General features: G+C 43.5%; 1 protein-coding gene across 1 annotated transcript in view; it reads left to right on the top strand.

The window, feature by feature from the left end:
- Window positions 1-13,047: 13,047 nt before the first annotated feature.
- The window catches only part of LOC124024735 (CCR4-NOT transcription complex subunit 2-like), a 54,085-nt gene continuing 53,576 nt past the window's right edge, over window positions 13,048-13,556 (top strand). Inside the window, exon 1 of the mRNA XM_046338532.1 lies at window positions 13,048-13,129. Within this exon, the coding sequence (XP_046194488.1) occupies window positions 13,057-13,129 (73 nt within the window). The 5' untranslated portion in view covers window positions 13,048-13,056. The remainder of the gene's footprint in view (window positions 13,130-13,556) is intronic.

The following is a 13,556-nucleotide window of genomic DNA, read 5'->3' as shown; positions in this document are numbered from 1 at the left end:
TCTGTCCTGAAACCTGTCTGATAACAGCTCTACTGAACCTAGAGAGAGACCTGTCCTGAAACCTGTCTGATAACAGCTCTACTGAACCTAGAGAGAGAGCATCTGTCCTGAAACCTGTCTGATAACAGCTCTACTGAACCTAGAGAGAGATCTGTCCTGAAACCTGTCTGATAACAGCTCTACTGAACCTAGAGAGAGAGCATCTGTCCTGAAACCTGTCTGATAACAGCTCTACTGAACCTAGAGATAGACCTGTCCTGAAACCTGTCTGATAACAGCTCTACTGAACCTAGAGAGAGATCTGTCCTGAAACCTGTCTGATAACAGCTCTACTGAACCTAGAGAGAGACCTGTCTGATAACAGCTCTACTGAACCTAGAGAGAGAGCATCTGTCCTGAAACCTGTCTGATAACAGCTCTACTGAACCTAGAGAGAGACCTGTCTGATAACAGCTCTACTGAACCTAGAGAGAGAGCATCTGTCCTGAAACCTGTCTGATAACAGCTCTACTGACTGGTGCTTCTCTATGGGATAGTTTAGACTCCCAGGACTTTAAAGAACTTCTAACCAGCTCCTGGTAAGCAGACACATCTGATGGGCATCTAAACTCTCTGTACAAGGAGCTTAGCAGAGCAGTAGTGTAACTGGGAAGGGACTCTGACATCTAAAGGGTTATTTTATGGCCAGCTAAACTGGACTCTGCTAGTGGGTGTGATGATAAATGTGTTATAACCTCAACCCTGTGATCACCTCTCATGTAGATGAGTGCTGAGGACATCATGTAATATACCGTTTAGCAGACAGCTTTGTGTCAGTCATGCCTGCATACATGATAACGTAAGGGTGGTCTCGGGAATCCAATCCTCAAAGATATGCAGCTCAGCTTTAACTAGGTTCTGGTCCCTTCATACCAGTACAGTGAGTAGGACACTTTGGTAGAAAGGATAACTAGATGGTCTGAGCCCAATCTCAGAGCAGGTCCTAAGTCCAGCCCAGAGACTTCCCTCGGGTCAGAGGTAACGGGCCGTGCTGATGGAATGTGACTCTAACCTGCTCTGGGTTCTATAGGTGGGACAGGATTCCGGAGAATTCTGGAGTTCCTGGGTTCAAGGAGCAGGTAGCAGGGCTCGGTTTAGTCCAGTCTGGAAGAATTCGGACCACTTCTAGTCTGCTGTGACATACTGCTTCTAGTCAGAGGATGGATTTGTCTCTCCTATAAAATAGATGTATTATCTCAATAATATCCTCTCATCACACATTTGGTTTATATTTTTGTACACGCTTGTGTTCTGTGCTAAAGATATTCTCTCGCTGTGGGGTATAATTCACATCATTTGCATATTTCACGTGCTTAAGCAAATTACACCAGTTAATGCTGGTTCTGTTTCAGACTGTCATGTCCCCTTTTTAGACTGAACCAGAGAACTAAACACTGATCACATGTACTGACAGGCTTGTCTCATTTAGACTGAACCAGAGAACTAGACACTGATCACATGTACTGACAGGCTTGTCTCATTTAGACTGAACCAGAGAACTACACACTGATCACATGTACTGACAGGCTTGTCTCATTTAGACTGAACCAGAGAACTAGACACTGATCACATGTACTGACAGGCTTGTCTCATTTAGACTGAACCAGAGAACTGAACACTGATCACATGTACTGACAGGCTTGTCTCATTTAGACTGAACCAGAGAACTAGACACTGATCACATGTACTGACAGGCTTGTCTCATTTAGACTGAACCAGAGAACTAGACACTGATCACATGATGAACTGACAGGCTTGTCTCATTTAGACTGAACCAGAGAACTGAACACTGATCACATGTACTGACAGGCTTGTCTCATTTAGACTGAACCAGAGAACTACACACTGATCACATGTACTGACAGGCTTGTCTCATTTAGACTGAACCAGAGAACTAAACACTGATCACATGTACTGACAGGCTTGTCTCATTTAGACTGAACCAGAGAACTAAACACTGATCACATGTACTGACAGGCTTGTCTCATTTAGACTGAACCAGAGAACTAGACACTGATCACATGATGTACTGACAGGCTTGTCTCATTTAGACTGAACCAGAGAACTGAACACTGATCACATGTACTGACAGGCTTGTCTCATTTAGACTGAACCAGAGAACTAAACACTGATCACATGATGAACTGACAGGCTTGTCTCATTTAGACTGAACCAGAGAACTAAACACTGATCACATGATGTACTGACAGGCTTGTCTCATTTAGACTGAACCAGAGAACTAAACACTGATCACATGATGAACTGACAGGCTTGTCTCATTTAGACTGAACCAGAGAACTACACACTGATCACATGAACTGACAGGCTTGTCTCATTTAGACTGAACCAGAGAACTAAACACTGATCACATGAACTGACAGGCTTGTCTCATTTAGACTGAACCAGAGAACTAAACACTGATCACATGTACTGACAGGCTTGTCTCATTTAGACTGAACCAGAGAACTAAACACTGATCACATGTACTGACAGGCTTGTCTCATTTAGACTGAACCAGAGAACTAAACACTGATCACATGATGTACTGACAGGCTTGTCTCATTTAGACTGAACCAGAGAACTAAACACTGATCACATGATGTACTGACAGGCTTGTCTCATTTAGACTGAACCAGAGAACTAAACACTGATCACATGATGTACTGACAGGCTTGTCTCATTTAGACTGAACCAGAGAACTTTTGTCACTGATCACATGTACTGACAGGCTTGTCTCATTTAGACTGAACAGAGAACTAAACACTGATCACATGATGTACTGACAGGCTTGTCTCATTTAGACTGAACAGAGAACTAAACACTGATCACATGATGTACTGACAGGCTTGTCTCATTTAGACTGAACAGAAACTATACACTGATCACATGTGACTGACAGGCTTGTCTCATTTAGACTGAACCAGAGAACTAAACACTGATCACATGATGTACTGACAGGCTTTCTCATTTAGACTGAACCAGAGAACTAGACACTGATCACATGTAACTGACAGGCTTTCTCATTTAGACTGAACCAGAGAACTAAACACTGATCACTGATGTACAGACAACCTTATCTCATTTAGACTGAACAGAGAACTAAACACTGATCACATGATGTACTGACAGGCTTGTCTCATTTAGACTGAACCAGAGAACTAGACACTGATCACATGATATACACAGGCTTTCTCATTTAGACTGAACAGCCAACTAAACACTGATCACATGTACTGACAGGCTTGTCTCATTTTTACCTGATTAAAATGAACAAAAAAAAAGTAGTGAAACAGTTTGATGAAAGCCCCATCATTTGGGAAACTAAACATTTCATTTTTGTCACTTTCTGATGACAGCCAACCATTGGTTGCTTTATCTGATGACTGATGACAGCCAACCATATACAGGTTTACCTGATGACTGATGACAGCCAACCATATACACCTTTACCTGATGACTGATGACAGCCAACCATATACACCTTTACCTGATGACTGATGACAGCCAACCATATACACCTTTACCTGATGACTGATGACAGCCAACCATATACAGCTTTACCTGATGACTGATGACAGCCAACCATATACAGCTTTACCTGATGACTGATGACAGCCAACCATATACAGCTTTACCTGATGACTGATGACAGCCAACCATATACAGCTTTACCTGATGACAGCCAACCATATACAGCTTTACCTGATGACTGATGACAGCCAACCATATACACCTTTACCTGATGACTGATGAAGCCAACCATATACACCTTTACCTGATGACTGATGACAGCCAACCATATACACCTTTACCTGATGACTGATGACAGCCAACCATATACAGCTTTACCTGATGACAGCCAACCATATACACCTTTACCTGATGACAGCCAACCATATACACCTTTACCTGATGACTGATGACAGCCAACCATATACACCTTTACCTGATGACTGATGACAGCCAACCATATACAGCTTTACCTGATGACTGATGACAGCCAACCATATACACCTTTACCTGATGACTGATGACAGCCAACCATATACACCTTTACCTGATGACTGATGACAGCCAACCATATACACCTTTACCTGATGACTGATGACAGCCAACCATATACACCTTTACCTGATGACAGCCAACCATATACACCTTTACCTGATGACAGCCAACCATATACTCCTTTACCTGATGACAGCCAACCATATACAGCTTTACCTGATGACAGCCAACCATATACAGCTTTACCTGATGACTGATGACAGCCAACCATATACAGCTTTACCTGATGACTGATGACAGCCAACCATATACACCTTTACCTGATGACTGATGACAGCCAACCATATACACCTTTACCTGATGACTGATGACAGCCAACCATATACACCTTTACCTGATGACTGATGACAGCCAACCATATACACCTTTACCTGATGACTGATGACAGCCAACCATATACACCTTTACCTGATGACTGATGACAGCCAACCATATACACCTTTACCTGATGACAGCCAACCATATACACCTTTACCTGATGACTGATGACAGCCAAACATATACACCTTTACCTGATGACAGCCAACCATATACAGCTTTACCTGATGACTGATGACAGCCAACCATATACACCTTTACCTGATGACAGCCAACCATATACACCTTTACCTGATGACAGCCAACCATATACACCTTTACCTGATGACTGATGACAGCCAACCATATACACCTTTACCTGATGACTGATGACAGCCAACCATATACACCTTTACCTGATGACAGCCAACCATATACAGCTTTACCTGATGACTGATGACAGCCAACCATATACACTTTACCTGATGACTGATTACAGCCAACCATATACACATTTACCTGATGACAGCCAACCATATACAGCTTTACCTGATGACTGATGACAGCCAACCATATACACCTTTACCTGATGACAGCCAACCATATACACCTTTACCTGATGACAGCCAACCATATACACCTTTACCTGATGACAGCCAACCATATACACCTTTACCTGATGACAGCCAACCATATACACCTTTACCTGATGACAGCCAACCATATACACCTTTACCTGATGACAGCCAACCATATACACCTTTACCTGATGACAGCCAACCATATACACCTTTACCTGATGACAGCCAACCATATACACCTTTACCTGATGACTGATGACAGCCAACCATATACACCTTTACCTGATGACTGATGACAGCCAACCATATACACCTTTACCTGATGACTGATGACAGCCAACCATATACACCTTTACCTGATGACAGCCAACCATATACAGCTTTACCTGATGACTGATGACAGCCAACCATATACAGCTTTACCTGATGACTGATGACAGCCAACCATATACACCTTTACCTGATGACTGATGACAGCCAACCATATACACCTTTACCTGATGACTGATGACAGCCAACCATATACACCTTTACCTGATGACAGCCAACCATATACACCTTTACCTGATGACTGATGACAGCCAACCATATACACCTTTACCTGATGACAGCCAACCATATACAGCTTTACCTGATGACTGATGACAGCCAACCATATACACCTTTACCTGATGACAGCCAACCATATACACCTTTACCTGATGACAGCCAACCATATACACCTTTACCTGATGACTGATGACAGCCAACCATATACACCTTTACCTGATGACTGATGACAGCCAACCATATACACCTTTACCTGATGACAGCCAACCATATACACCTTTACCTGATGACTGATGACAGCCAACCATATACACCTTTACCTGATGACAGCCAACCATATACACCTTTACCTGATGACTGATGACAGCCAACCATATACACCTTTACCTGATGACAGCCAACCATATACACCTTTACCTGATGACAGCCAACCATATACACCTTTACCTGATGACAGCCAACCATATACACCTTTACCTGATGACAGCCAACCATATACACCTTTACCTGATGACAGCCAACCATATACACCTTTACCTGATGACTGATGACAGCCAACCATATACACCTTTACCTGATGACAGCCAACCATATACACCTTTACCTGATGACTGATGACCAACCATATACACCTTTACCTGATGACAGCCAACCATATACAGCTTTACCTGATGACAGCCAACCATTTACCTGACAGCCAACCATATACACCTTTACCTGATGACAGCCAACCATATACACCTTTACCTGATGACAGCCAACCATATACACCTTTACCTGATGACAGCCAACCATATACACCTTTACCTGATGACAGCCAACCATATACACCTTTACCTGATGACAGCCAACCATATACACCTTTACCTGATGACAGCCAACCATATACACCTTTACCTGATGACAGCCAACCATATACACCTTTACCTGATGACAGCCAACCATATACACCTTTACCTGATGACAGCCAACCATATACACCTTTACCTGATGACTGATGACAGCCAACCATATACACCTTTACCTGATGACTGATGACAGCCAACCATATACACCTTTACCTGATGACTGATGACAGCCAACCATATACACCTTTACCTGATATACACCTTTACCTGATGACAGCCAACCATATACACCTTTACCTGATGACAGCCAACCATATACAGCTTTACCTGATGACAGCCAACCATATACACCTTTACCTGATGATTTACCTGATGACAGCCAACCATATACACCTTTACCTGATGACAGCCAACCATATACACCTTTACCTGATGACAGCCAACCATATACCCTTTACCTGATGACAGCCAACCATATACACCTTTACCTGATGACAGCCAACCATATACACCTTTACCTGATGACAGACCAACCATATACACCTTTACCTGATGACAGCCAACCATATACACCTTTACCTGATGACAGCCAACCATATACACCTTTACCTGATGACTGATGACAGCCAACCATATACACCTTTACCTGATGACTGATGACAGCCAACCATATACACCTTTACCTGATGACATGACAGCCAACCATATACACCTTTACCTGATGACTGATGACAGCCAACCATATACACCTTTACCTGATGACAGCCAACCATATACACCTTTACCTGATGACTGATTTACCTGATGACTGATGACAGCCAACCATATACACCTTTACCTGATGACAGCCAACCATATACACCTTTACCTGATGACATGACAGCCAACCATATACACCTTTACCTGATGACAGCCAACCATATACACCTTTACCTGATGACAGACAGCAACCATATACACCTTTACCTGATGACAGCCAACCATATACACCTTTACCTGATGACAGCCAACCATATACACCTTTACCTGATGACAGCCAACCATATACACCTTTACCTGATGACTGATGACAGCCAACCATATACACCTTTACCTGATGACAGCCAACCATATACACCTTTACCTGATGACTGATGACAGCCAACCATATACACCTTTACCTGATGACTGATGACAGCCAACCATATACAGCTTTACCTGATGACAGCCAACCATATACACCTTTACCTGATGACAGCCAACCATATACACCTTTACCTGATGACAGCCAACCATATACACCTTTACCTGATGACAGCCAACCATATACACCTTTACCTGATGACAGCCAACCATATACACCTTTACCTGATGACTGATGACAACCATATACACCTTTACCTGATGACAGCCAACCATATACACCTTTACCTGATGACAGCCAACCATATACACCTTTACCTGATGACCATATACACCTTTACCTGATGATGACAGCCAACCATATACACCTTTACCTGATGACAGCCAACCATATACACCTTTACCTGATGACAGCCAACCATATACACCTTTACCTGATGACAGCCAACCATATACACCTTTACCTGATGACAGACCAACCATATACACCTTTACCTGATGACAGCCAACCATATACACCTTTACCTGATGACAGCCAACCATATACACCTTTATGACTGATGACAGCCAACCATATACACCTTTACCTGATGACAGCCAACCATATACACCTTTACCTGATGACAGCCAACCATATACACCTTTACCTGATGACAGCCAACCATATACACCTTTACCTGATGACAGCCAACCATATACACCTTTACCTGATGACAGCCAACCATATACACCTTTACCTGATGACAGCCAACCATATACACCTTTACCTGATGACAGCCAACCATATACACCTTTACCTGATGACAGCCAACCATATACACCTTTACCTGATGACTGATGACAGCCAACCATATACACCTTTACCTGATGACAGCCAACCATATACAGCTTTACCTGATGACAGCCAACCATATACACCTTTACCTGATGACAGCCAACCATATACAGGTTTACCTGATGACAGCCAACCATATACACCTTTACCTGATGACAGCCAACCATATACACCTTTACCTGATGACAGCCAACCATATACACCTTTACCTGATGACAGCCAACCATATACACCTTTACCTGATGACTGCCAACCATATACACCTTTACCTGATGACTGATGACAGCCAACCATATACACCTTTACCTGATGACAGCCAACCATATACACCTTTACCTGATGACAGCCAACCATATACACCTTTACCTGATGACTGATGACAGCCAACCATATACACCTTTACCTGATGACTGATGACAGCCAACCATATACAGCTTTACCTGATGACAGCCAACCATATACACCTTTACCTGATGACTGATGACAGCCAACCATATACACCTTTACCTGATGACAGCCAACCATATACACCTTTACCTGATGACTGATGACAGCCAACCATATACACCTTTACCTGATGACAGCCAACCATATACACCTTTACCTGATGACTGCCAACCATATACACCTTTACCTGATGACAGCCAACCATATACACCTTTACCTGATGACTGATGACAGCCAACCATATACACCTTTACCTGATGACTGATGACAGCCAACCATATACACCTTTACCTGATGACAGCCAACCATATACACCTTTACCTGATGACAGCCATGACAGCCAACCATATACACCTTTACCTGATGACAGCCAACCATATACACCTTTACCTGATGACAGCCAACCATATACACCTTTACCTGATGACAGCCAACCATATACAGCTTTACCTGATGACTGATGACAGCCAACCATATACAGCTTTACCTGATGACTGATGACAGCCAACCATATACACCTTTACCTGATGACAGCCAACCATATACACCTTTACCTGATGACAGCCAACCATATACAGCTTTACCTGATGACAGCCAACCATATACACCTTTACCTGATGACAGCCAACCATATACACCTTTACCTGATGACAGCCAACCATATACACCTTTACCTGATGACAGCCAACCATATACACCTTTACCTGATGACAGCCAACCATATACACCTTTACCTGATGACAGCCAACCATATACACCTTTACCTGATGACAGCCAACCATATACACCTTTACCTGATGACAGCCAACCATATACACCTTTACCTGATGACATGACAGCCAACCATATACACCTTTACCTGATGACAGCCAACCATATACACCTTTACCTGATGACAGCCAACCATATACACCTTTACCTGATGACAGCCAACCATATACACCTTTACCTGATGACAGCCAACCATACCATATACAGCCAACCATATACAGCTGATGACTGATGACAGCCAACCATATACACCTTTACCTGATGACAGCCAACCATATACACCTTTACCTGATGACAGCCAACCATATACACCTTTACCTGATGACAGCCAACCATATACACCTTTACCTGATGACAGCCAACCATATACACCTTTACCTGATGACAGCCAACCATATACACCTTTACCTGATGACAGCCAACCATATACACCTTTACCTGATGACTGATGACAGCCAACCATATACACCTTTACCTGATGACAGCCAACCATATACACCTTTACCTGATGACAGCCAACCATATACACCTTTACCTGATGACAGCCAACCATATACACCTTTACCTGATGACAGCCAACCATATACACCTTTACCTGATGACAGCCAACCATATACACCTTTACCTGATGACAGCCAACCATATACACCTTTACCTGATGACAGCCAACCATATACACCTTTACCTGATGACAGCCAACCATATACACCTTTACCTGATGACAGCCAACCATATACACCTTTACCTGATGACAGCCAACCATATACACCTTTACCTGATGACAGCCAACCATATACACCTTTACCTGATGACAGCCAACCATATACACCTTTACCTGATGACAGCCAACCATATACACCTTTACCTGATGACAGCCAACCATATACACCTTTACCTGATGACTGATGACAGCCAACCATATACACCTTTACCTGATGACAGCCAACCATATACACCTTTACCTGATGACTGATGACAGCCAACCATATACACCTTTACCTGATGACAGCCAACCATATACACCTTTACCTGATGACAGCCAACCATATACACCTTTACCTGATGACAGCCAACCATATTTTACCTGATGACAGCCAACCATATACACCTTTACCTGATGACAGCCAACCATATACACCTTTACCTGACCTGACAGCCAACCATATACACCTTTACCTGACTGACTGATGAGCCAACCATATACACCTTTACCTGATGACAGCCAACCATATACACTTTACCTGATGACAGCCAACCATATACACCTTTACCTGATGACAGCCAACCATATACAGACCTGATGACAGCCAACCATATACAGCTTTACCTGATGACAGCCAACCATATACAGCTTTAGCAGCCAACCATATACACCTTTACCTGACAGCCAACCATATACACCTTTACCTGATGACAGCCAACCATATACACCTTTACCTGATGACAGCCAACCATATACACCTTTACCTGATGACAGACAGCCAACCATATACACACTTTACCTGATGACAGCCAACCATATACACCTTTACCTGATGACTGATGACAGCCAACCATATACACCTTTACCTGATGACTGATGACAGCCAACCATATACACCTTTACCTGATGACTGATGACAGCCAACCATATACACCTTTACCTGATGACAGCCAACCATATACACCTTTACCTGATGACAGCCAACCATATACACCTTTACCTGATGACAGCCAACCATATACACCTTTACCTGATGACAGCCAACCATATACACCTTTACCTGATGACAGCCAACCATATACACCTTTACCTGATGACTGATGACAGCCAACCATATACACCTTTACCTGATGACAGACAGCAACCATATACACCTTTACCTGATGACAGCCAACCATATACACCTTTACCTGATGACAGCCAACCATATACACCTTTACCTGATGACAGCCAACCATATACACCTTTACCTGATGACAGCCAACCATATACACCTTTACCTGATGACAGCCAACCATATACACCTTTACCTGATGACAGACAGCCAACCATATACACCTTTACCTGATGACAGCCAACCATGATGACAGCCAACCATATACACCTTTACCTGATGACTGATGACAGCCAACCATATACACCTTTACCTGATGACAGCCAACCATATACACCTTTACCTGATGACAGCCAACCATATACACCTTTACCTGATGACAGCCAACCATATACACCTTTACCTGATGACAGCCAACCATATACACCTTTACCTGATGACAGCCAACCATATACACCTTTACCTGATGACAGCCAACCATATACACCTTTACCTGATGACAGCCAACCATATACACCTTTACCTGATGACAGCCAACCATATACACCTTTACCTGATGACAGCCAACCATATACACCTTTACCTGATGACAGCCAACCATATACACCTTTACCTGATGACAGCCAACCATATACACCTTTACCTGATGACAGCCAACCATATACACCTTTACCTGATGACAGCCAACCATATACACCTTTACCTGATGACAGCCAACCATGCCCTATCTTCACTGAACAAAAATAAATGCAACATGAAACTATTTCCAAAATATTTCTCTGATACAGCCATAATAACAAACCAGTCAATTGAAAATAAATTCACTGGGTCCTAATCTATACACCTTTCACATGACTGAGAATACAGATATTCATCTGGTCATAAATACAGTAAATATATAGTTAGGGGCCTGGATCAGAGAAGCCAGGCAGTATATCTGGTGTGACCAGCGTTTTCTCCATGCAGAGCAACACATCAGGCTGTTGATCGTGGCCTGTAGAATGTTGTCCCACTCCTCTTCAATGGCTGGGTGAAGTCGCTGGATATCGGACAGCCAACTGGAACACTCTGTCGCCACATGTCGATCCAGAGCATCCCAAACATGTTCAATGGGGTCACATGTCTTGAGTATGCAGGCCGTTTTCAGCTTCCAGGAATTGTGTTCAAATCCTTGGGACATGGGGCCGTGCGTTATCATGCTGAAACATGAGGTGATGGCGGCGGATGAATGACACGACAATGGGCCTCAGGATCTCGTCATGGTATCTCTGTGCATTCAAATTGCCATCCATAAAATGCTATTGTGGTCGTTGTCCTTACCTTATGCCAGCTCATACCTTAACCCCACCGCCACCATGGGGCACTCTGTTCACAACGTTGACATCAGCAAATCGCTCGCCCACACAAAGCCACACACGCTGTCTTCCATCTAGTAGAGCCAATTGGTCTGGTCTGACTGAGTGTAGGTGACGTAGCCTGTACAAGAGCAGCATAAGGGAGCCCTGTTTGTTTAACATTAGATACCATTTTATCCCACAAAACAGATGACTTTCTTTGTAAAGTGAATGGAAAAGATCTTTTGACTTAATACCCCCCCCCCTACCAGTTTCCTTCTCTTGTAAGTGACCTGGAAGAGAAGTGAGTGAATCTCCACTAACATGCATTTCCTGCTTCCTGTCTTCCAGATGCTGGCATCTCCATCCCCATCGTCGTCAGGTCAATTGTCGCAGCTTGGTGCCAGTTTATACGGGCCACAAAGTAAGCACTGCTCGTCTGCTGTCCCTTCACCATCCATGCATGGCTTTGAACACTCCATTGCTGCTTAGCATTCTGTTACTGCTTAGCCTGCATTCTGTCGCTGCTTAGCCTGCATTCTGTCGCTGCTTAGCCTGCATTCTGTCGCTGCTTAGCCTGCATTCTGTCACTGCCTAGCCTGCATTCTGTCACTGCCTAGCCTGCATTCTGTCACTGCTTAGCCTGCATTCTGTCACTGCCTAGCCTGCATTCTGTCACTGCCTAGCCTGCATGTCATTCTGCATTCTGTCACTGCCTAGCCTGCATTCTGTCACTGCCTAGCCTGCATTCTGTCACTGCTTAGCCTGCATTCTGTCACTGCCTAGCCTGCATTCTGTCACTGCCTAGCCTGCATTCTGTCACTGCCTAGCCTGCATTCTGTCACTGCCTA

The sequence above is a fragment of the Oncorhynchus gorbuscha genome, unplaced genomic scaffold, assembly GCF_021184085.1.
Source record: "Oncorhynchus gorbuscha isolate QuinsamMale2020 ecotype Even-year unplaced genomic scaffold, OgorEven_v1.0 Un_scaffold_1985, whole genome shotgun sequence".
Classification (NCBI taxonomy): Eukaryota; Metazoa; Chordata; class Actinopteri; order Salmoniformes; family Salmonidae; genus Oncorhynchus; species Oncorhynchus gorbuscha.
Note: the sequence above shows the minus strand (reverse complement) of the source record. Positions and strands in the feature narration are given on the sequence as shown.